At 45.7% G+C, this 24,268-nt stretch overlaps 1 protein-coding gene across 11 annotated transcripts in view; it reads left to right on the forward strand.

Annotated features, from left to right (window-relative positions):
• The window catches only part of MPP2 (MAGUK p55 scaffold protein 2), an 81,592-nt gene extending 58,945 nt beyond the window's left edge, over positions 1-22,647 (forward strand). For all 11 annotated transcript variants that reach the window (XM_053259277.1, XM_053259281.1, XM_053259280.1 and 8 more), the window contains 7 exons: positions 7,085-7,216; positions 7,679-7,784; positions 9,098-9,166; positions 13,561-13,722; positions 14,346-14,548; positions 15,970-16,098; positions 16,417-22,647. In XM_053259277.1, the coding sequence (XP_053115252.1) occupies positions 7,085-7,216; positions 7,679-7,784; positions 9,098-9,166; positions 13,561-13,722; positions 14,346-14,548; positions 15,970-16,098; positions 16,417-16,593 (978 nt within the window). In that variant the 3' untranslated portion in view covers positions 16,594-22,647. The remainder of the gene's footprint in view (positions 1-7,084; positions 7,217-7,678; positions 7,785-9,097; positions 9,167-13,560; positions 13,723-14,345; positions 14,549-15,969; positions 16,099-16,416) is intronic.
• Positions 22,648-24,268: the final 1,621 nt, after the last annotated feature.

Below are 24,268 nucleotides of genomic sequence, written 5' to 3' on the forward strand. Positions count from 1 at the left end.
GTTGTCTGAATTCACAGCTGCAGGCTGTGTTTGCTGCTCCTCTCTCCCTCCGGCCGTGATTGGCTGTGTGGGCTGTCCTTCATGCCGGAAGGCAGCCTGCACAGCCAGTCTCACTGACTGCAGTTAGATGCTCTCCATGATGTCCAAATTTGGACAGGATAGTGGGGGAGGGGGGCAGAACCAAGGGTCCATTGGACCTGCAGTTCTGCATTACGTGTGAATGCAGCCTCTAATTTTGGAGTCCAGCGGAATCTGAGATTGCTTTCTTTCTCTTGGAGTCAACACATTCAGGGGCTGGCTGTGATATCTGCATTAAGTTGAACTTCTGAGTTGGAATTTATCCGGGCAGAGGCAACTGTTGCCGAAGGCTGCTTATCTTCAAAGTCAGGATGAATTCACTCTGCTTCAATATTCTTAATTCTTTGCTGGAGCTATGGCCGGAGAACAAAGTCATGAAAGACTCGGATTCAAAAAATTTGGAATCTATATAAAAAGTCCTCAAGAGCATAGAGGGGATAATATTGCTTAAAAGCACGTAATATACACTAGTTAAAGGAATATCCTGGCAAAAATTCAAAAGCAGTCAAGTCTATGCAATGTGGTGGACAGCGCAACAGCTGAGATAATAAGAAAACTATATTTTGGAAATTCCCCCACCACTTATTTAAAATCACAATAATAGAAACTCAGCTGGAATGTATACCAAGAAGGAGGAAAGATACCAAGTTCAGGAGGAACAGCGTGGCTAACAAGTAGAGTCAGGGAAGCTATAAAAGAGAAGAAGACTTCCTTCAGAAAATGGGAAGTTCTGCCCAAATGAAGAGAACAGAAAGGAACATAAACTCTGGCAACTGAAATGCAAGGAGACAATAAGGGATACAAAAAGGAGACAAGGAGACAATAATGTCTGCCCAAATGAAGAGAACAGAAAGGAACATAAACTCTGGCAACTGAAATGCAAGGAGACAATAAGGGATACAAAAAGGAGACAAGGAGACAATAAGGGATACAAAAAGAAAGTTTGAGGAGCATAGAAGTGTCGAGGGGGATGATAAAAACTTCTTTGAATATATCAGAAGCAGAAAACCTGCCAGGGAGGTGGCTGGGCCATTAGATGATGAGGGTGTGAAAGGGATTAATGAGGAGGATAAGAAGATTGCAGAGAAGCTGAATGAGTTCTTTGCATCTGAATGAGTTCTCCGCTGTCTTCACAGCGGAGGATACTGACCATATATCCCCTCTAGCACTGAGCTTCTCAGGTTTAGAGGCTGAAGAACTGGGCCAATTTGAGGTGACAAGAGAGGATGTTCTCAACTGTCTTGAAAAACTAAAAATTAACAAATTGCCACGGCCAGATGGCATCTACCCAAGAATTATGAAAGAACTCAAATGTGAAATTGCTGATCCCCTAGCAAAAATATGCAATTTATCCCTACAGTCAAGCTCTGTACCAGAGGACCGGAAAGTAGCTAATGTAACTCTGATTTAGTCTTGCCTCACTAACCTTTTGAAGTTATTTGAGAGTGTCAACAGGCATGTGGATAGAGGTAATCTTGTTGACATAGTATACTTGGACTTTCAAAACTTTGACAGAGTTCCACACCAAAGGCTTTTGAGTAAACTTAGCAGTCTTGAGATAAGGGGATAGGTTCATATGTGGGTTGGTAACTGGTTGAAGGACAGGAAACAGAGGGTAGTAAGAAGTGGTGCCCCTCAGGGTTCTGTACTGGGACCCGTGCTGATTCATAATTCATAAATGATATAGAAGTTGGGGTAAGCAGTGAAGTGACCAAATTTGCAGATGACATCAAATTATTTAGGGTAGTGAAATGCAAAACAGATTGTGGAATTGCTCTAAAAGGATGTCTCCAAACTGGGTGAGTGGGCAACAAAATGGCAAATGCGGTACTATGTAAGCAAGTATAAAGTGATGCATATTGGGGCAAGAAACCAGCTTCATATATTCCCTGATGGGATCTGAGCTTTCAGTGACTGACCAGGGGAGAGATTGTGTTGGACAGTTTGTTGAAAGTGTCGGTTCAGTGGTGAGAAAGCCAAATTCCATGCTAGGGATCATTAGGAAGGTCACTGAAAATAAAAATGCTAATATTATAATGACCTTTTATAAATCTATGGTTTGGCCACATTTGGATTACTCCATATAGTTGTGGTCACCATATCTTAAGAAGGATATTGAAGAACTGGAAAAGGTCCAGAAGAGGGCAACCAAGTGTTTTTGGTTGATTTGTTCATTGATCCAGGGCAGGGCAGCTTTTGAATGTTGCATTAGTTACTTTTATTTCAGTCCTGGAGTAGAGGCAAGGGCTAACCAACAGACAAAAAGAAGAGCACTGAAGGCAGACTGCAGTTGCCTCTCTGTAAATAATATATATCTAATTAAACCATTAATTTTCCTGTTTCAACTCCACTGTCTTGTCCTTGCATACTACAACACTCTTCTCTGGATTCTAAAATTACACCAAGATGATCAGGGGCCTGGAGCACCTCCCTTATGAGGCAAGGCTACAGCATCTGAGGTTTTTAATTTGGAAAAGAGGCGACTACGGGGAGACACGATAGATTGTATAAAAATTATGCATGGAGTAGAGAGAGTGGATAGAGAGAAATCCACAACCCCGCCGCCACCACCACCACCACACACACACACACACACACACACACACACACACACCAGTCTCTCACAACACTAGAACCAGGGGTCATCCCATGAAATGGAAGTCCAGGAAATTTAGGACCAACAGAAGGAAGTGCTTTTTCACACAGTGCATAATTAATCTATGGAATTCTCTCCCATGGGATGCGGTGATGGCCACTAGCTTGGATGGCTTTAAAAGGGGCATAGACAAATTCATGGAGGACAGGTCTATCAGTGGCTACTAGTCTAGTGACTATAGGCCACCTCCAGCCTCAGAGGCAGGATACCACTAAATACCAGTTGCAGGGAAGCAACAGCAAGAGAGAGAGAGCATGTCCTCCACTCTTGTCTGTGGGCTACTCAGAGGCATCTGATGGGCCACTGTGTGAAACAGGATGCTAGACTAGATAGGCCTTGTGCCTGATCCAGCAGGGCTATTCTTATGTTCTGATGTACCCTGGTTTACCTTCTTGGTGGCTATATATTGTGCCAACTGAGTTAGCTGAAGAAACTGAGATTATTTCTCAGTTTAATTCTTCCCTGTGGGCTCTTGAATTGCCTGCCCCAGCTCTCTCTCAGGTTTAAGATTGGGGTGTGTGTTGTTACTAGGGATTTGCATTGAACTGGCCAGTTTGATATTGGGCGTGGACAAACCGGGCCTGGTCCGGTTCGGCCATTGAACCTGGCCAAGCTGTTTTGTGAGCTGGCTTGGGGGATACAGTAAAGGGGAATCTGGCTAGGATCCCCCTTTACAAGTAAAGGGGCATTCCCTAGGCTAAGGTGTGAGTGAATGAAAGGGGAATTTTTACCTTTAATTTCACATCAGTAGGGACATCGACATCCACACTGGCGACATTGGCAGCGGTGGGGGGGGGTCCTCCAGCCCTCCCTCACCAGCCTCCCAAATAACAATCTGGGCTGTCTGCGGCCCCTTTCGGGCCTCTATGCACATGTGGAGGCCCTTCTCATAACCTCTGTGCATGTGCAGAGGCCATTTGCATCACCATGCAAATCTGTGGTGACACAAATGGCCTCTACGCATCTGTGGAGGTCTGCGCACATGTACAGAGGCCCAAATTGGGTCACAGCCGTACCCCTGGTAGGCCCGGGAATCCCCCTTTACTTCTAAAGGGGAATTCTAGCTGGAGTCCCCTTTATACCCCCTGAGCCATCTGTGAGCCATTTCTTAGAACCTGGGTTTGGTACGGCTCAAGCTTGGACTGCCCGAACCGGGCTGGCTCGATGTTGAGCCTGGCTCGAAGCAAGCCGGCTTGCACATCCTTAGGGGTGACCGTAGTGGTTGCTCTACCATTGTTGACTGCATTGTCCTCTTTAGATAGTTTCTTTGTAAGGGTTTTTACCACTTCTTTAAGGCCATCCATTTTCCGCTTAATTGATTGAAGTTCCTCGTATAATCCTAGTTCAGGCAGTTAGGAGGCACCGGACTCCCATAAACTCGGTTGTAAATCCTGACACCTGAGAAAAACTCAATAAATCTTCATGCATTATTTTCAAGTCTGGATTCAAAGCCTTTGAAGAGTTTAAAACATTGTCGTCCTGAAGAGCAGGGTCTGGGGTAAGGGAAGAGTCAAAGTCCTGAGCTGCAAATCTGTTTTCCATTGTAATAGAATTGATTAAACTCAACGTTTATTTAGAAGATAAGAGTTCATCGATGCACAGCTGCTTGGATGTCTTGAGGAGAGCTTGCCCAGAGCTGCCTCTTCTTCTTTTTAAACTTCCCATTATAAATCAGTAACCTGACCCTCGTTAAGAATAAAACTTAGAAAATTTAAAAAATAAAAAAACAGAAAAGAGGGAGGAGTGGAGGAAAAGGAAAACATATGACAATAGACAAGAGAGCTTATTGTCTGAGCTACTAAGATGACGCCATCTTAACTCCTCCCCTGCTTAACCAGTGCATCTAACCCTTTCACCCACTCCAAGCCAGCTGCCTGTGGTCCACCTTTATAAATGCAGACTGAAAACCCCACAAGGGAAGGAGCTTCTTGGGGGCACTTGTTCTGCAACATGCAACACCGTAAACTTGTTCACGTGACTCTAAAGAGCTTCAGAGGAGCACCCAGCTGGGGTTGGAGAGCCGTGCGCGCTCCTGATCCATGGTTGTTTGAACTCCAAAAGCAAGGTAGAAGGAGGGGAGAGTGATTGTGTGGGTGGCAGGAGCTGGGGAGGACAGCCTTTCATCCACCCTTGGTAAAATGTTAGGGAAGGAATGCGGGTTGGGAGCCCTCGTCTGACCCAGTTCCCACCTCCTGCACGATCACTCTCCCCTCCTTCTACCTTGCTTAGTGAGTTCACACAACCCAGCTCTCCATCCCTGGCTGAAAGCTCCTCCAGTCCTTTTTAGGGTCCTGTGAACAAACCGAATGGCTGACATCCCTGCAGAAGGACATCACGCTAGCTGCTTGTGCTAAGTCTGCAACTTGCCTTCCGGACAGGTGTTGTGCTACTGCAAGAACAATTGTGCAACAATGCACAACTGCGGCACACCTCTTTGGTTCTTAAGGGGACTTCTGTGCACTTGCGCAAATCCCTGCTTTGTAGCGCAATGGTATGCGCCCTGCCTTGAGCTAGTGAAATGGTGCTCGTTATGCAAGCACTTCTTAGGGTTTCAGCCATTGTTTGGCCCCGCCTTGATCAAATGGGCCTTCTGAATGTGATGATAAGTTTAATAAAGCTTCAGCCCACATTTTCCAAGGTAGCCTCCCGGGTCAGGCCTCTGTTTAATTCAAACTTTGGCTAGCAGAGTGAGGGAGGGGAGGCTGGTGGGCAGGGGGGGGAGCGCAGGCAGGCAGTGAATGGCAGGGGAGGAGGGGGCGTGGTGGAGGTGGGAATTGGCAGGGCCTGTGGTGGTTCCCTCGGCACACACACACACACACACACTCACACCCCACCCCGCACCATGGCAGGGCCCCGGCTTCCGCCCAGTACACAGCCGCTCTGTGGTAGATCTGCCTCTGCAATACTGACTTTCCCTAAAGCAGGGCTTCTCACATGTGGGTCCCGAGATGTTGTTGGGCTACAACTCCGATCATACCCATCGGGGACCCACATCTGAGGACCCCTCCCCTAGGGAAATAGAGTCAGTTTCCACTGACTTTCCACGTTAAAGGATGTGATACGCAAGCAGGTTTGAATCCAGCACCTCTCACCTCTCTCAAATGTTGGCTGCAGGATTTGGGGTGGATGTAGAAAGGGTGTGAAATGGGAATCTTGGTCTCCTTTTCCTGCCGTGAACAGGCTGTGAGCGTGCACGTTCCTTTGCAAGCATTCTCCTCTCTGGGAGCGCTCTGACAGAGGGGGCAGGGAGTGTAAAACAGTCTGGACAGAGACTGGCTCAGATATGACTCGTTTCCCAGGAGATGTCAGCAGCTATTGCCTCCTGTGGATACAAATAAAAGGAGTCTATGATGAGCGAGGGAGAAGGTGCTGTTCGCTCGCTGCCTTCCACCGCCAGGATTCATTGTTTGAGATGATTGGCAAAATGAGGATTGTATCAGCCATGCTCTTTCTTTGCAGGCTTTCCTATGGCTCTCCGGGTTTGCCTTTGACTGCTGGGTTGCTCTTTTCAGTCCACAAAGCATCTCTTTTTATAGAAACAAGTAGTTCCTAGTGAAAGAAAGCAGGGCCAGAGTTCAATCCTGATAGGAAGTCTAGAGTTGCCAGCTGTTTTGTCATCCACTGCTCTTGTGTTTTTAGCTACAGGTTGATCTGGGGACAGAGAGAAACAATACTACTTATCTCCATGCCACAAAACACTTGTCTGATTCTTGCAGATCAGGCTCTGTTCTATTTTGCTCTTCACATGTCTATCCCAGCCTTCCTGGGATAGGGTTACCCCATTATATTTTCACAACAACCCTGCAAGGTTAGGTTAGGGAATGACTGGACCAAAATCACTCAGTGAGCTTCATCAGTCAAGCAGGGGATTAAAATCCAGGTTTCCCCAGACCAAATATGTATTTTGTTACCACTGTTTGGAAATGTCCCATAGTGGTGTTTGGTGAAATGCAGATTTCTTTAAAGGTATTTAGTTAATTCTTATCAGACAGATTATTAATCATCCAAGAAGTCTCTTAATGGAATGACAATCCTAATCTTGAATATTTGGACGTGAAAACATTTCTCTCCCCCCGCCCTGCCAAAGATGAGGGGAAATTTTGAGGAACTGAAAAGGGCTGAATCATTTTGTTGTATTTTCCTTTGCACCTTTCAGATTGCCTTTAGACCATTATATTCTTGACCCCTTGCTTTGTGATGTCAATGCCACAGTCCATAAATAACCTTCAAGGCCATCTATTTCAGCCTTGGCTGGTTAATGAGTTCCGCAAAACTTTGATTGGCCCTTTGATCTTCTTCCCTTGCTCTAAGCCTCCTGAATTTTCTCACACGCCCCCTCCCCTCTTTTAGGTGTTTGTAAAGGCTCACTTTGACTATGACCCAGTCACTGACAACCTCATCCCATGCAAGGAAGCTGGGCTGAAATTTATTGCCGGAGACCTTCTCCAGATTGTCAACCAGGATGACCCCAACTGGTGGCAGGTATGACCCTTCACTTAGTAGTCAAGGATTTCCACAGGCGTGGTGCCACCACTGAAAAAGTGCTGTTTCTGGTTGCTGTCGGTTGATTTGCATTAGCGGTAGACCAGAGAGCAGGGACTGTGATGATGATCTTGGTATTATGACTTCTTTGTTACGACCTCTCTAGCATATCTTTTCAGAAATGGAATCTAAAGAAAACTATTTAATTTTTTTAACAATAGCAGTTGTGTATTCACGTGGAGGAAACTCTCTTTTCAGGAACCAAGGTCCCTTCTAGTGCTCCCCGTAACAGGAATTCTCAGATGGTGCTGACTACAAGTTCCAGCCTCCCCAGCTGCAATGGCCATTGGCTAGGGATTATGGGAGTTGTGGTCAGCAACATCTGAGAATCCCTGGTCCAGGGAACACTGGTCCCTTTGCCACCCCTAGTCCAGATACTCACATTAGCCTTTGTCCCTGCAGGCCTGCCATGTGGAAGGGGGCAGTGCGGGACTGATCCCAAGCCAGCTCCTGGAGGAGAAGCGCAAGGCATTTGTGAAGCGTGATCTGGAAGTCACACCATCATCAGGTAAGAGGCAGAGTCCCCACAAGCAGCAGAACTGGAACAGCTTGCAAGCGAGGAATAGGCTGGCTGACAACATTAACAAACAGCTAGACCTAGAAACCTAGAGCCACATGGTAGCCCCCAGGAAGCAGGACTTCCACATTCAACTCACAGGCAACAGACACCCAGCTTGCATAGGGGGTCCATTTAGCCCAGCATTCAGTTTCCAGCAGTGATCAGCTAGGGCCCCTCCAGACCAGACTTTGATAAAGTCCAACATGAGTGCAAATTACCATGGAGAAAAACATGAGGCATCCACACTAAAAAAGAGGTCTCATTACATTCTTAGCGCTATTGGCTGGCAATCCAAGGCAATCCATGATACAGTGAAAAAGCTGGCCTGTTTTCAAGTTAGAATAAAAAGTGTATGAAGGAGGGAACAACTTTCTGTGTTGTTTCACAGATTGCCAGCAGATGGTGCTAAGAATACAACTTCTTTCTCCTCGGTGTGGATTCCCTCTGTGTGTGTGTGTGTGATAATTTGCCTTGATGATGGAATATATCAGCATCTGGAAAGACACCTAGATTCCTCTAGCAAATGTTAAAAGCAGTTTAGGTATGCAGGAGGATCCTGTGGGTGGAGCCAGCTTGGTCTGGAGGTGGAGCCAAGCAGTTTTTGGCAGATCTGGGGGTGGAGCTCTAACATGGAGGTTTCAGCTCTAACATGGAGGTTTCATTTAGCTGTCCTGCTAATTCCTGTTGCTACACTTGTTCTCCATGGAAAAGTCATTCTGGCTCCTGGCATGGCGGGGGGAGTGAGATTTGAACCTATGCCCCCAGGGGTGTAATTGGTGTGTAATTATTGTGATGAAACCACTATACCACAAGATCCCCTGACCATGACTCCAGCTTAGAACATAGGAACATAGGAACCTGCCTTATACCAAGCCAGACCACTGGTCCAGTATTTCCTATGTTGACTGGCAGCAGCTCTCCAAGGTTTCATTTAGGGGTCTTTCCCAGCCCTACCTGGAGATGCCAGGGATGGAACTTGGGACATTTTGCATGCAAAGCAGATGCCCTACCACTGAGCAATGGCCCCATCCTCATAGCTCTGTTCTCAGGCAGATGCCTCACCCGGGAAATATATGGGAACAGAACTTCACTGGTCCACACCCAGGTGACCAACAGAGTTGTGGTGAGGCTCCTACAATCCCTTCCTCCCAGTCCCACCTTCTTCTGGCTGCTTCCTACACATGGGCGAGCATCTCCTTTCGGACCACATCCTGGCACCCGCCCCCTACGTTGGTTCATTGTTTCCTTTCTCCTCCTGGCAGGTGCATTGTGTGGAAGCCTCAGTGGGAAGAAGAAGAAAAGGATGATGTACCTAACCACAAAAAATGCAGGCAAGGGTTATCTGCAGTTCTCTTCTGTTTCCTCACCCAGGGATACCTGTGCAACTAGATGCTTTATCTGCAACGTTTTAAGGTTTGGGGGCAAGCCTGTTCACAATTCAAGGAGACTTCAGATCCCTCAGCTGCTTTTTAAAATTTCTACATAATGCCAGGCGTATAGAAGATGCCAGATTATGCCATTGTTTGCTGTTGGTTCTAGTTTTGCCCCCTCACTCCCCGCTTGAGCAGCTCTGGGGGGGGCGTACTTCTGCCTGCAGAAGACTTCCAAAGGAAACCCCACGTTCTCAGTCTAAAACCAGGTTTTTAAAATCCGTTTTAATATTTTAACTCGGTTTCAGGGTTTTTAATTACTGTGATTGTTTAATTGTTGTTTTAAAATGTTTTTAAATTGTTCATTGTTGTTATATTGGTTTTTTTTAAAATTTTTGTTTTAGCTCTTTACTGTTTTAATGGTTTGTTTTAATTGTAAACCGCCCTGAGCCATTTTGGAAGGGCGGCATAAAAATCAAATCAAATAAATAAATAAATAAATAAACAGATAAACAAACAAACAAACAAACAATTTTTTTAAAATTTATTTTTACATTTCTATACCGCCTTTCATTAAAAGAAAACCCCAAGGCGGTTTACAAAAATTAAAACATACAATAAAAGCAATAAAAACACCAAGCAATAAAAACACCAAACTAAAAACATATCAAACAAGCATAAAAAACAAGACAACAGATAAAAACACACAGAAGCAGCAGTAAAAACGATTATGTAAAAGCCTGGGTAAAAAGCCAAGTCTTTAAAAGCTTTCTAAAAGCCGTGATGGAGTCTGAGGAATGATTGGCCACTGGGAGAGCATTCCAGATTCTAGGAGCAGCAACAGAGAAGGCCTTGTCCCGAGTGCACGACAGCCGGGCCTCCCTCATTGTCGGCACCCGGAGCAGGGCCCCCTCAGATGTCCTCGTCAAACGGGCAGCAACCCTTGGGAGCAGGTGGTCCCTCAAATACCCTGGGCCCAAACCGTTTAGGGCTTTAAAGGTCAAAACCAGCACCTTGAATTGGACCCGGAAACGAACCGGCAGCCAGTGCAGCTCTTTCAAAATGGGGGTGATATGTTCCCAACGGGCAGCTCCGGATAAAACCCTCGCTGCCGCGTTTTGCACTAGCTACAGTTTCCGGATATTCTTCAAGGGCAGCCCCACGTAGAGCGCGTTACAGTAATCCAGCCGCGACGTGACTAAGGCATGGGTAACTGTGGCCAGATCTGCCTTCTCGAGAAAGGGACGCAGCTGGCGCACTAGCCGAAGCCGTGAAAAGGCACCCCTGGCCTCTACCTGAGCTTCCAAAAGCAGAGCCGGGTCCAGTAGTACCCCCAAGCTGCGTACTTGCTCCTTCAAGGGGAGTGCAACCCCATCCAGAACCGGTAAAATCTCCTCATCCCGATTGGCTCTCCTACTGACCAACAGTACCTCCATCTTATCCGGATTCAATTTCAGTTTATTAGCCCACATCCAGCCCATCACGGCCTCCAGCCCTCGATTCAGGACATCCACCGCCTCCCTAGGATCAGATGACAAGGAGAGATAGAGCTGTGTCATCCGCATATTGCTGACAACTCAGTCCAAGTCCCCGGATGAATAAATAAATAAATAGGCAAATAAATAAATAAATAAATAAATAAATAAATAAATAAATAAATTCAATTTCCGAGAGAGCAGAATTTGCCATGGGTTCAAACTTCTAAGAAGTTTATCTTAATGAGTAGAATAGGGCCTGCATGCCTTTCTTTATATGATGACAAGGAAAGTATCTTCATTTTGGCAAGGAAAATATCTATTTTAAAGAAAAATAATTTCTTTTAAAAGCAACAACCTAATGTAGGGGAGAGGCCTGGAATATCCTGAGGGCAGAGGGATGACAGAGCCCCATAAGCCTCCCTATGGCTGTAACCCTGGACCCGGTACAAGGAACTGGAAAAACTTAAAAGGCCTCCTGCTGAGCAGACAATCAGCACTGGGAATGTAGTTTTGGGAGTAGAAGTGGGAAGCCAGGATTAATAATCTTCAGTGCTTAACAGGACACTTTCCAGATTACATTCTGTTGAGCAGTAAAATGCTTCGGCTTGGCAGGGTCATTTTGAAAGCATAAATAGCTTGCGCAACCCTCCTACAATGGGGAAATACAGCTATTTATTTGTGACGCACATGCAACATCATAGGACTAAAATGCAAGGATAAAATCCGAAAGAAGGCACCGGAAATGTGAATGGCACCTTGCTGACAGCGCAGGGGCTGCGATGTTGAAACACAGGCAGTACGGAAGCACACTTAGTGGATAGTAGTGACACTGTTGTCGCGTGTAATCTGGAAAGCGCCCAGGTGATTGATGTAGGCAGAAACTGATTGCAGTGTACAATCAGTTCAGCAGCCAAAATACATTTCAACAAGGAGAGAACCAAGAACGGAAACCTCTTTTCTTGTTTGCTATTGTTCTCTTGTGATGGCACCCCCCTGTGGTCAAATGTATATTTAACCATGTTTTCAAGATGATGAATATGGCTTTTGTTTTGTTTTGTTTTAATAATTTTAGAGGACATGGCTAAATATACAAACATGTACCAACATCCTGACTAACACTGTGCTTGCATGAGGATGTTGTGTTAATGCAAGATGTATTTGCTAGTGGCTCCAAGTATGGAGTTTTCACGGACATATCATAAACATGTTTGCAAATGCTCAGCAAGGTGTGTAACCTGTGGCGTGCCTCCATATGTTTCTCAGGGAACTTTTGTCCAAGAGTGCAATTCTGAAAATCCCTGAGATTAAATACAGCTACACAATCTTCTTCCAGTAACACAACTTTGTTCATTGTGCAAGTGCAGCGTTAGTCAGGATGTCAGCCATGCACCTACAGAGACTCATTCAGAAGAATAAGGTTGATTATTCATTTATCCTAAATAGTGTTTGCTTGCAGAAATTCAAATGAATATTGGGCTCTCTCCCTTTTTGTCAGCATTCCTAATTATGAATGTTTTGGGATATAAACATTTCAGGGAGAAACAAAGTGGAGAAGTGCTTATTTTGAGAAGCTGATACGTAAAAATATTAACTTAAAATTAGTCACCTGGATTAAATATATACGTTTTAAAAAGCTTATGAAATTTCCAAGTCAGATTTCCTAAAGGAAGTTGAAACAAAAAACCGTTTGAATTCAGGTGTTGATATTTTACCAAACGTTGTGTGCACACTCATAGATTGACTACTTAATCTCGATCAGTCAGTCATAACTTTATTGTATTTGGTCATAGGCTGTAACAATTTCAGAATTACAGTAAGGAACAACCCTGTATGCCAAAACTACACAACTTGGACCGTCCAGCTGTTGTTGGACTACAACTCTCATCACCCCAACCACAGTGGCCAATAGTTGGGGATGATGGGCATTGTAGTCCAGCAACAGCTTGAGGGCCAAAGCTGGGCAGCTCTACTATATGCAAATCAACCAACAATTGTCATAATTTCACAATAAAACAAGCTTCTAGAATAGATCTGGAAAAAAAATAATTCTTAGGATTTTGATGCAACAAGCCTGTAGCTTCTTTGCAGCTAGCACAAATAATACAACCATATTGGTAATATATGGGTGATTGTCATCCAACAGTCCCATTACAGTATCCTGCAAACCTTTGTCTGAGACTATTGCAGGTGGAAAGAAAATAAAAATTTCCTCCTAGGATCGACTTCTGGAGACAAAACCCGTAAATAGTGTATTAGATCTTTCACCTGGTTGCAGACAAAAATGCATTTCCATTCCATGCAAGGGATAGCAAGTTTTGATGATATCCAGAATTTCACTTTGACTCTATGGAGACATGGGAGGTTCTGCCAGGACTGGTTCATATATGGAAATCCCTTCTGAGTCCTCTTCAGTGACTGAAGTTTTGTCTGTGGCTTCTCTCCCAGTCCGAGAGATGACCATGACAGATTTAAGAACATAAGAATAGTCCTGCTGGATCAGACCCAAGGCCCATCTAGTCCAGCATCCTGTTTCATGTAGTAGCCCGCCCACCAGATGCCACTGAGAAGCCCACAGGCAAGAGGTGAGGGCGTGCCCTCTCTCCTGCTGTTGCTCCCCTACAACTAGTATTTAGAGGCATCTTGCCTCTGAGGCTGTGGGTGGCCAATAACCACCAGACTAATAGCCATTGATAGACCTGTCCTCCATGAATTTGTCTAAGCCCCTTTAAAGCCATCCAAGCTGGTTTACAACGAACAGTGGTTATCATCTGGGCAAAGATAATCATCGATAATCATTGTTTCAAGGATTTCCTTGGTGCTTCAGTGTTGCTAACTAGTCTGGATGCTGCCTACCGATTTCTCTCCTCTGCGCTGCAGAATTTGACCGCCATGAACTGCTGATCTACGAAGAGGTGGCACGCATGCCTCCATTCCGCAGGAAAACCTTGGTGCTCATCGGTGCCCAGGGGGTCGGCCGGCGCAGTCTGAAGAACAAGCTTATCATGTCTGATCAAGCTCAGTATGGAATCACCATCCCATGTGAGTTTGGGCTGCTCTGGACTAGAGAGTACATTAGCCCTATTCAGACATTCTCGCCTCATCCAGACATTATGAAACGGAGGCTGTACTCGGGTTCCTACTCCAGTACAACCTCTAGGGATGTACACAACTGGTTTTAGAATCTGAACTGGATTTGAACCAGACCGGACCAGTTTGTTTTTGCGCCCCTCCAGACTAGGGCCCAGCTCGGCTCGAATTCGAGCTAGTTCGGGCCCGATTCAAGTGGGGCAGGGGGCTTCCCTAGGGGATATATACGCTTCTGACAGCAGCTGTGGTGGCTGCTGGGGAATAGCAGCAGCGGTATTATTTCCCTTCTTCTTGAGTAAGGAGTTCTTGCTCCAGAGGAAGGGAACCTTTAGATGCAACACCATGCATGGAATTGTTCTCTGCATGCCATTGGCCACCACGTCACTGTGCATCCACTTTTGGTACTGCCAGCTTGCAGTTTATGGAAAGACCAGCTGGTGGTGGGAAAGGGGTTCTGATATGATCCAATAGCAGAGAACCATGAGCATGTTTTTACTTGGCATCATCACTAGAGGGAGACAGAGACTATACCCAGTTTCTAGGTGACCCACCTTAATGCATTGTCCTTGTTGCAGACACTTCGCGGAGGCCCAAGGAGCACGAAAAGACTGGGCAGGTGTATTGCTTTGTGACTAGGAGTGAGATGGAGGGGGACATCAAAGCAGGTCGCTACCTGGAGCATGGCGAGTACGAGGGGAATCTCTATGGGACCAAGATTGATTCTATCCATGAAGTTGTGGAGTCAGGCAAGATGTGCATTCTGGATGTCAATCCACAGGTAGCTGTTTCCCCCCTTATTCCTGGGTTTGGGATGGAAGGATGTGCAGACCCAGTTCAGTCGCGAACCTGACTCCTGCAAACTGGGCTGGTTCAAGCAGTTCAATTGTGAACTGTTTCAAACTGGTTTGAGCTAGTCAGAGCTGGTTCGTTGAACAGACTGGCCCAGCCAATCAGTTCAACTGAACTGGTTCGCATACCTGCGGTTCAGTCCAAATCCAGTCCGAATTCAGACTGAACCGTGCCAAATGGTCTGTGCATACCCTTAGAAGGAAGGTCCTGGAGGAACTTTCTGTGGTCCTTGTACTAGCGACTGTGGTGCTAGATCCACAACTGTATATAATGATATTCAGATTCTAATGGAAAAATAAAAAGCCCTCTTCTGTTCAAATATGATATGACAGGACATGGGGAATATGAACTATGATTACATTTTGCATCAGTCAAAGGCTACAATTAACCCCAGATCTGATTATAGTGTAGAAAACCCGTTCATGGTTCTAAATATAATTGACTCAGCTAACTGGAAAATTCAAAACACCACTCAGATTTTCTTCCATAGTGCTCTATTAATTACAGGATATATATTTGCTACTGAATTCTTTTATACATGTACTCATACTCTTTTGGTGTATCTTTTTGTGTTCCTGATTACTCTGATTTCTTTCCTTGCTGCTCATTTGTTCATTTATATACTCTGTCATTCTAAATTACATCCCAGACAAGAGGGACTGTGTTATTTAGTTAAAAATGTGACATGCATTTTCTAAAATAAAGAGTTTGAGGAGAAAAACAGTAGAGCACTGTAGACTCCTTGCCAATCGCCCAGGGGTCATCTGTCCTTTGAATGGCTGTACCTGGTATTTGTCTAAGAGAATCTTGCATGTCAGAGCAGCAAGACCACCAGATGCCCCATTGGGCCATAGCTCAGTGATAGAGCACCTGCTTTGTTTGCAGAAGGTCCCAGGTTCAGTTCTTGGCATCTCCAGGTAGGGCTGGGAAAGACTCTTGCCTGAAACCTTGGAAAGAGCCACAGAGTAGCCAGCACTGAATTAGATGGACCAATGGTCTGACTTGGTATAAGGCAGCTTCTCATGTTCCTAAGTATCCCTCCAGGGACAGCAGTTAACTAGCCTCCCTTGCAATGCAACTGGCACAGTGTGCCCAGCTGAGGGCCAGCAGAGGAGGGGGAATGCACTCAGTAATTGTCAGTGGGACCCCTTCCCCGAGGCACATGCAGGAAGGTATGGGTTGCACACTATCCAGAAGCACATTCTGCAGGAAGACCAGCAGTGAAGTGCCAGTGTGGGTGCACCAATGTTTTGTACAGCACCTAGCACACCACCGGTGTTCAGGGTTGTATAGTAGTGGTGGCAGTCAGTCTCTCTTTCTCCTTTCTCCCTCTCTTGGATGCTTGGACAGGCCGTGAAGGTTCTGCGGACAGCAGAGTTTGTCCCCTACGTGGTGTTCATTGAAGCCCCAGATTTCGAGACTCTGCGAGCCATGAACAAAGCAGCTCTGGAGAGCGGTGTGGCTACCAAACAGATGACGGTGAGTTCTCCATTTTGCCAATGCAGCACTGGGAAAGAGGGGGAGGAGCTATGCTCAGGCTCCTCCCAGTGGTGTCCTTGGTTCATTCCAGGGGTGTTCCTCACTCCACAACCAGAGCCAGTGTGACCAGAGATGAGGGTCCAAAAACCAGTTACCCAAGACTGCTGGTGAGGGATCTGTGGGTGGAGACAGCTGTGCTGTAACGATAACAATCACAATTTGCCAAAGCCCTGTCCCCCCTTGAGTCTTGTGTGGGGAGAATCTAGGGGTGAAGCGCCACTGTAGTTCACTTATTGACTCTTTCTGGTGTCCTCCCAGGATGCCGACCTGAAGCGGACGGTTGATGAAAGCTGCCGAATCCAGCGGGGCTACGGGCATTACTTTGACCTCTGTTTAATCAACGACAACATGGAACGGACATTCCAGCAGCTGCAGGAAGCCTTGGAGAAGCTGCACAGTGAACCACAGTGGGTCCCCGTCAGCTGGGTTTACTAGAGGGGAGTTCCCTCTTCTCCTCTTCTGCCCCCAGCCTTGGGGCTTTGGCTTTCCTGTCCCCCCATTTTGCCAAGGAACCCAACAGTCTCGTTTGCCCCTGGCAAGTCTCCTAATTGCCACCTGTCCCTTTTCAGCAGTCACATCCACCTGGGTAGCCCCTGGGAAGAGGCTGTGCAGATGAAACAAAGTTGGCTTTATTAGCTCTTAAAGAGAAGGTACTTCCTTAGTCCATTCTAATACGCCTCCAACCAACCACAAACTCTTTTATACTGCCACAAATGGGTGAGTGTCCTCTGTTTCTCCATCACTGACAACAGGAAGCCCTTTAATGAAGAATTCATGCAGGGTGGGGAAGTGAGCAGGGCTACCAAATACCCACAATGCCTTGCTACATCTGCTCCCCCTGATTGTCTTGTCAGGTGGGGTGGGAATTCAGCATCTCTCAATTCACAGCTAACTCACTGCCAAAAACTCTGCTTTGTAGATGGACCCAGTCTTGATATTGCCAAAAGAACTACCAGCCTGGGTTTCTTTCCCACTGGAAAACAAAAAAAGAAAAAAAACCTTGCCTCCATAAAGGCACGGTCTGTGCAATACCATTGCAAGGTTTTGTGGGATATTAAAGGGTGTCCATAAAAGGTTTGTGACTGCAAAAATATGACAACATGGCCTTGTGGTGGGAGCTTTGGTCTGTAATCTAAAGCCTCGGTATCGGTTCCTGGCAGTGATACGCCTAATGATGGCGAATGGGTCTTTTGGCCTCAGTTTTGCTGTCAGTAAAATGGAGGTAAACAACTTATTTACACATCATGAGGATGTTTGTGAAGGTAGAATCCCTCACTGCGAAGAGCTAAGCAGATGGCTGCTTTTTGACCTGAAGTGGTTTGAGGCAGGTTTTGGGCCTCTGGAGATGTGCCACCAGCACTGCTTGGACCTTCATCAGCCTCCCCAGACACTTCTCTTTCTCTGAGCGCTTAGGGGGCCTCTGCCATTCAAAGTAAACAGTATTAGGTAAGATAGATCAACAGTCTGGCTCAATATAAGAAAGCTTCATATAAAGGCTTGGTTCACACAATTGTTCAAATCTAGGTATAAAGCTGGTAACCGACATTAGCTTGATAATGTGAACCCATGCCAAGATAACCAATGCTGGTTAGTGTCCCGAGATAAGTCTTACATTCCCACCTTGGCATTGGTTCACACAATCACACGAATGGCAGTTACCAACTTTTAGTCCATGAGCCAGACCCATAAATTTTGGCCATTGGTACCATCCCAGGGGATGAATGCTCAGTGATTTGGTGCAACATCTACCTCGCTGGAGATGGAATATAGGTGATAGCATTGTTGCACTCACAGCTTTCTCTGTGTGAGCACCCCTTCTTTGTCCCTACCCTTAAACAATTAAAGTAAAATTGCAGTCATTTTTGCAGAGAGGAAAGGGTTTGGTTCAGGATTAAGGTAACTATGAACAAATGTACTCTCTCCATGGAGTGATCTTTGGAGGATATTCCTGCCTATTTTCATTTCCATTCCTCTGACAACTTCGATAAAATTTTATAGTAGTTTTTGTGTTAAAAAAATGTTTTTAAGCACCATTGCAAATTTGGCCGCTGCCAATCGGAGGGTCAGGACAATAAAAGCACGATAATGCACTGTCTTGCAATGCTTTCACCTATTTTCCATCTCTAGCGGTGTAGACCTTATCAAACATCGCAATAAGCATTCATCCCCACAGATGTTACTGACCTTCCCAACTAGCTCATTTAAACCTAGATTCGAATGATTGTGTGAACTAGGCCACTGTCTTGTACATTTAGCTGTGAGGTGTTTCCCCACCAGTCTCTCTAAAGCTGACGCACCCACAGGAAAGCTGCATGAGGAGGCTTAAGGGGGAAGGAATAAAACTGGTACTGATCCTCAGTCAGAATCCTTATGGCTGCTGCCTGTCCTAGTACCTGATGGTGCTCACTATGTGACCCTCTGATCCTGCCTCCAGTACCTTCCTGTTGGGTAAGACAAATAGCCTCCAAACAGAGGTGATGGACAGACCATAATCCAGGCCTTTGGTTCTCTAAACCTTGACTCTCACCACAAGGCCACCTGCAGTGCTTCCGGGTTTCCAAGGTTCTCCTTTTTCCTGCCAGGACCAACCATCACTACCTCACACACTATGGCAGCTGTTAATGGCGGCGTGAGCCGCTGCAGGAAGAGGGCAGAACCTTTGGCTCAGATTTTCTCTGACGGACCAAGGAAGGAAGTTTCTTTGCAACGGTTCCCCCACATATCTCTTTCCTTTCTGCAGCGTGTTTGCTTTGTTTTAAATAGCCAAACCTGTTGTTGTTGCAGTTGCTGTTTAAAGATTATCACCAGAAAGACGTTAGGCCTGGTCTGAGCTGTTTTGTGGTTATAGCAGGGAAAAGGTTAGGGTTGGGATATTTCCCATACCAGGCAGGATGGAGTATGGCTGGATCCCTGCTTGGTGCTCATGCTCCCGTTTTCCCACCATTCTAGGGCTTCCTGCCGGGTTTCTTGTTTCTTGTAAACTAGGGATGTAGCTATAATGGGAGGGGGGCACATGTCCCTGGGCATTTCCAGAGGGAAGGGGGCCCCACTATCTGAGCAACAGCTCACTTTTTGCTCTCGCCCTCCCACCTCCCTGACTCACTGGCATGCTGCTGGCTCCAGACTGGAGGGTGCATCTTGGCTTCAAGCCAAGGTATATCTGCTTTAAAAGAAAATGTTTCTGAGCCAGGGAAATGCGTGCATGTGAGTGTGTGTGGGAAAGCGTCTGCATGCTTGGGGAGGGTGTGATATTATTTGCAGAGGAGTGAGGGAAGGGGCATGCTGAGAATGTTTTTTGTTGCACCAAATCCATACGGTTATTCTGCAGCAAATATATGGGGGGCAGGGAGGAGGTTTTTTACAGGGAGTCTGGGCGGGGGTGGGGTGGGGGTCAAAGGCCCATCCACTTTTTGTCCCAGGGCTCACTCCAGCCTTGCTACTTGCTACACCCCTGTTGTAACCAGATCGTTGATTCTTCGACCTGATCTCTTTTACATCAATGGGCTTTGCACACATGCAAAGACCACGCCGGGAACATTCCAAGCGTCTTGATCCTTGTTTTGCCAGGAACCCCACCTCCAACTGCCATATGCAGCTGCGCCTTGCCTCAGCTCTCAGAACGGGGCTGGCAATGAGCAGAAAGCTCTTTTAATTGCTTTAATGACAAGATTTGTTGTAATTCAATTTTTAGCTTTAAGCGTGCTATTATCCCCTCTGGGCTTTTGGATACAGGATATGGCTGAACTCTAAGGAAATGCACTGACCCACCTGTGCATAGTGTTGGCAAGCCTCATTCTGTGCAACCCTGTGAGATCATTGAGTAACAGCAAAGTACACAGCAATCAGGTCATTAGGAAGAGAATGGATGGCAGCCATGGTGCCAATTTTGATGGCTTTGGAGAATTTCAGGGAAAGTCTTCCAAAATGGATTAGTCTAAAATCTTGTACTGAAACAGAGTTGGAAGCAAAGGGTACAATCCAGACAAATTTAAGCACAGACCCTATTATTTCCCTATGATTATTATTATTATTAGTAGTAGTAGTAGTAGTATATTTGTGTCAATATACAAATATATTGTATATATTTATACAAGAGATGTATGCCTGTGGGACTTGAAAGGGCTTAATTTTGGCTGAATTGTGCTCAGAATTCCAAAGCAAATTCACGTTTGACTTTGCCTGCAAAAATCTGAATTTATATTCTCCCAGTTGAATTCTCTGAGAACGTTTTCCCGTTTGTGGATGCTCTTCAATTTCAGGATTTGTGGGAGGAGAAAGTAAAGCAGTTTGCCAAATTCCTTATTACCTTTGCACTTTCCCCAGTAAGGACTGATATTTCAGAAGTATTTCATCGCAAGAATCTGAAAATAAAATTAAAAACAGCTGGATGTGGTTCTGCTTCTGCCCATCTCAGCATTTGTTAATCAACTGGAAATGACAGCTCCTAGACCCAGAATTGTCTAGTTGTTTAATAGGCCTTTTAGTCTTAGGGTTGTTGTGGATGCCTGCTCCTCTTTTGCTTGCCTGTGGCTTAGTTACATTAACGATGTTTATCCCCATCACCACCCCGGTTCTTTCAACCCAGCTGTGATTACTTTTCACTTGTGGTTAATTAAAATTCACATCTTGCAGAGACTAATATTTATTATCCTAAATTCTCTTGCAGTATTATCCCATCTCATGGTTCTGACCTATTCATTGATGGTGCTCTGCATCTGTCCATCTCTCTACACAGAGGTGCTCTTACCCCTGGACTTCAGGGCTGAAGTCTAGGGCCTCCACAGCCCCTGACCCCCCCCCCCATACTCTTTAGTCTATCCTGGGTGGTGTGGTTGCCTGGTAGAGCATGATGATGCTTAATTTGCAGCGGGGGGGGGACCTCCAAAGGCCTTTAGGTCCAGGCTCCAAAATACCTAGGTGCACCTCTGTCTGCACCTGATCTGTGCATCTATGCCTGTGCTTTTCTCTTCTGTGTATTTATTTATTATTACCATTACTATTACTATTACTATTACTATTACTATTACTATTACTATTTATTCAATTTCTATACTGCCCTTCCAAAAATGGCTCAGGGCGGTTTACACAGAGAAATAACAAATAAATAAGAGGGCTCCCTGTCCAGAAAATCGCCACTTTAAAAAGGTGCCTCTTTGCCAAGTTAGCAGGGTTTATCTGTTTGTTTGCTGCCAAATCTGATGTAACCTTCAATGCTCATAGGGCTGCCTTGGGGCTCGAACTCTCACTTATCAAAAGATTGGACGGAATTGGTTATGGAAAGGTACAGAAGGCCATCAGATCCAGCCCTCAATCCTGTGACAAACACCCAACACATCAGTCCTCTGGAAAAAAAATGTCATGGCTAGAACTGTTTGTCTACATCTGCCATCTCTAGTGGATGTTGTTCTTGGGGATTCCCTTTCCAATATTCTTTCCAATATAATAGCAAGCCATTAGAATCTCCAGGATTGTTTTCAATAGTCACCCAGAGATTTATGCCTGTACTGGAGGGTTGATTAACCGCACACCAGACACTATCTATATACATAAAATAATAAATATCCCCAGCAGCACCTGGGGGGAACTAGGAGGGGGAGGCTGCAGATAGCATTGGTCAATAGCTAATCTTTTGAGTGGCTTGGCTAAGCCTTATTGTAATCACCTCTCTGTTTTGTTCTTTTGTATTTCCTCTCTTTCCCCCTTGCTGTGCCCTGCCCTTTCTGCTTTCTCCTTCCCTGCCTGTTTTTCCTGGCCCTGATTCTGACCAAGGAGAAGCTCCTGATCTAGCTGTCTAACTTACATCCTAGTGAACCCTTGATTTCTGCACCTATTTTCCTCGCCTCCCCCTTTTCACTTCTTTTTAAATCTCTTTATCCTTTTGGGTTGCATACACAAGTCTTGCTTCCAGTATTCAGGGATTCCCAGCCTTGAGTCTCTAGATGCTGTTGGTCCACAACTCCCATCAGCCCCAGCCACAATGGCCTTTGGGATGATGGTGATGTAAACACATCAATGGGAGATGTGGTCCAACAACACTGTGGGACTCCAGGTTGAGAACTCCTGCATTGATACATCAACATCAGTCAACAAGGGCTAGAAACGTTATTACTGCTTTAAAAACAAAGTTTTGCAACTTTGGGGCATAAAGACTGCACACTTGAAATGCATGATGCTGAAACCGTAAGAACCAGCAAGGCAGGAGGAGAACAGTCTCACTCAATGGACCTAATAGTATTTTAGTGACTCTCTCTTGTGAGTTTTGAGGTAGTTCCCTGTTTATGGTCCCAAGTGAAAGCAATTAGCATTTGAAAAACTTTTGGTTTATACTTTTTAACTGCATATACTGTGCAACTGAGTCCCACACGGGAACTGGTCCCCTCCTTTTTAAAAGAAAACTGTTTATTGGTGACATTGTGTTGTCTTTCCCTCTCCCTGAACTGTCTGTTTTTATCAGCACCCTAATTAAAGAGAGAAAGCATTCTGTGTCCATTTGCTGTGTGTGCTAAAAAAGCCGTTCTGAAAGTATTGTGTGTTCTTTGACCAGCACCACCTTTTAGAAGATGTTTCTTGGGCATTTTGAAGGCTTGGTAGATGCTCTTCTACTCTTTCAGTGGGTTCTTTTCTGTCAGTGCTTGTCAAAATGAATTTTTGTGGGCGGGGGGGATTTTGTTTGATTTCTTCAATTCTGAATTTGCCAATCATTTATTTATAAACAAGAATAATACATTCCTATGCGAGTCCTATTGACATATTAGGTTCAGTGCATGCACAATCTTTGTACAGTGGCTGACCTCCAAATTAACACTGCATTAGTGCAAGGATGTTGCACTAGCAAGTTCTGCTAAGTCAGAAGCTTGCGTTCCAGATGAGTGTTTCACCGTGCAACAGATTGCATTTACACAACCATTCCCACTGGGAAGCCTCTTTCTCAGCCCATAAATGTTTCAGGGAATGATACAAAGCTATCCGCTGCTCTTTTCCACAAGTCCACCAAGACTGCAATCAACCAAGTCTATAACCAAGTTCACTTTTAAAATGAATACACAGATACAGCCATTCACACAAAAACATGAACATGTACAGACACCTGGATACATGTCCAACATGCACTGCCAGGATCAAGCCCCAAGCTTGATTTTGGCCCCCAGCCCGTTTTGTACCTGGCCTTTTATTGGGGTTAGAGGGCACAAGCATACCCCAGGGCCAGTATCGTATGTGTGCTTGGGTTGTTTGCAGCCCAAGGGCACACAGAATTGGATGCCTAGAGTGCCCGACTCATGGGGGATTCCCCCAAAGCATCATCCTCATTGCACAGTGCATTGTGGGATATCCGGAGGCCAGGACTCATTTTCCCAGCCTCCGGAGATCCATGCTGCTGGAAGCAGTGCGGATTGTGTGGAAGTGCAAGCCACGCTCCACACAGTAAACAATTGGTCATCTGCAGGGAGCTAGGTTCAACCCTGCCTTCCCCCTGCTGCCCGCCCCGCCCCGGGATTGGTCATGTGAATGACTTCAATATCTGAATAGGGCTTAAGGGTATTCATGTTCCTCTGTGCAGCTACTGCTGGTAAACCCAAGAGGGTGCTCTGGCTGGATCTGACCAACACAGGTGAAAACCCCTGCTACCAACTGCAGGTAGTGGATAATTGCATCTAGGATAGTTTTTAGATTTGTATCCAGTCTTTCAGGTGGTTGAGTGTAGGGCATTGGAAGGGACATTGCCTGATTCCCCCCCTTGCTCTTTGCTGCCAAGGCACTGCCTTCTACGTCCTCTAATGTGGTTGTCACTGCTTGCCTCTGCCACCAGTATAATTTTCTGCTATTTTTGCATATATACCCCACTATGCATGTGCACAAAAGGTTGCCATTTTTATTTCAGGTGTGTAAAAAGAAATCAAGATGATGACAGCAGCTGCAGCAGAGGGAAATGTGGGGGCTTGTTGTGCTTTTGAGTCAGTGTCAACTCCTGGTGCCCACAGAGCCCTGTGGTTTTCTTTGGTAGAATACATGAGGGGTTTACCATTGACATCTCCCGTGCAGTATGAGATGATGCCTTTCGGCATCTTCCTATATCGCTGCTGCCCAATATATGTGTTTCAAGTGGGGATTT

Source organism: Hemicordylus capensis, chromosome 6 (genome assembly GCF_027244095.1).
Source record: "Hemicordylus capensis ecotype Gifberg chromosome 6, rHemCap1.1.pri, whole genome shotgun sequence".
Classification (NCBI taxonomy): Eukaryota; Metazoa; Chordata; class Lepidosauria; order Squamata; family Cordylidae; genus Hemicordylus; species Hemicordylus capensis.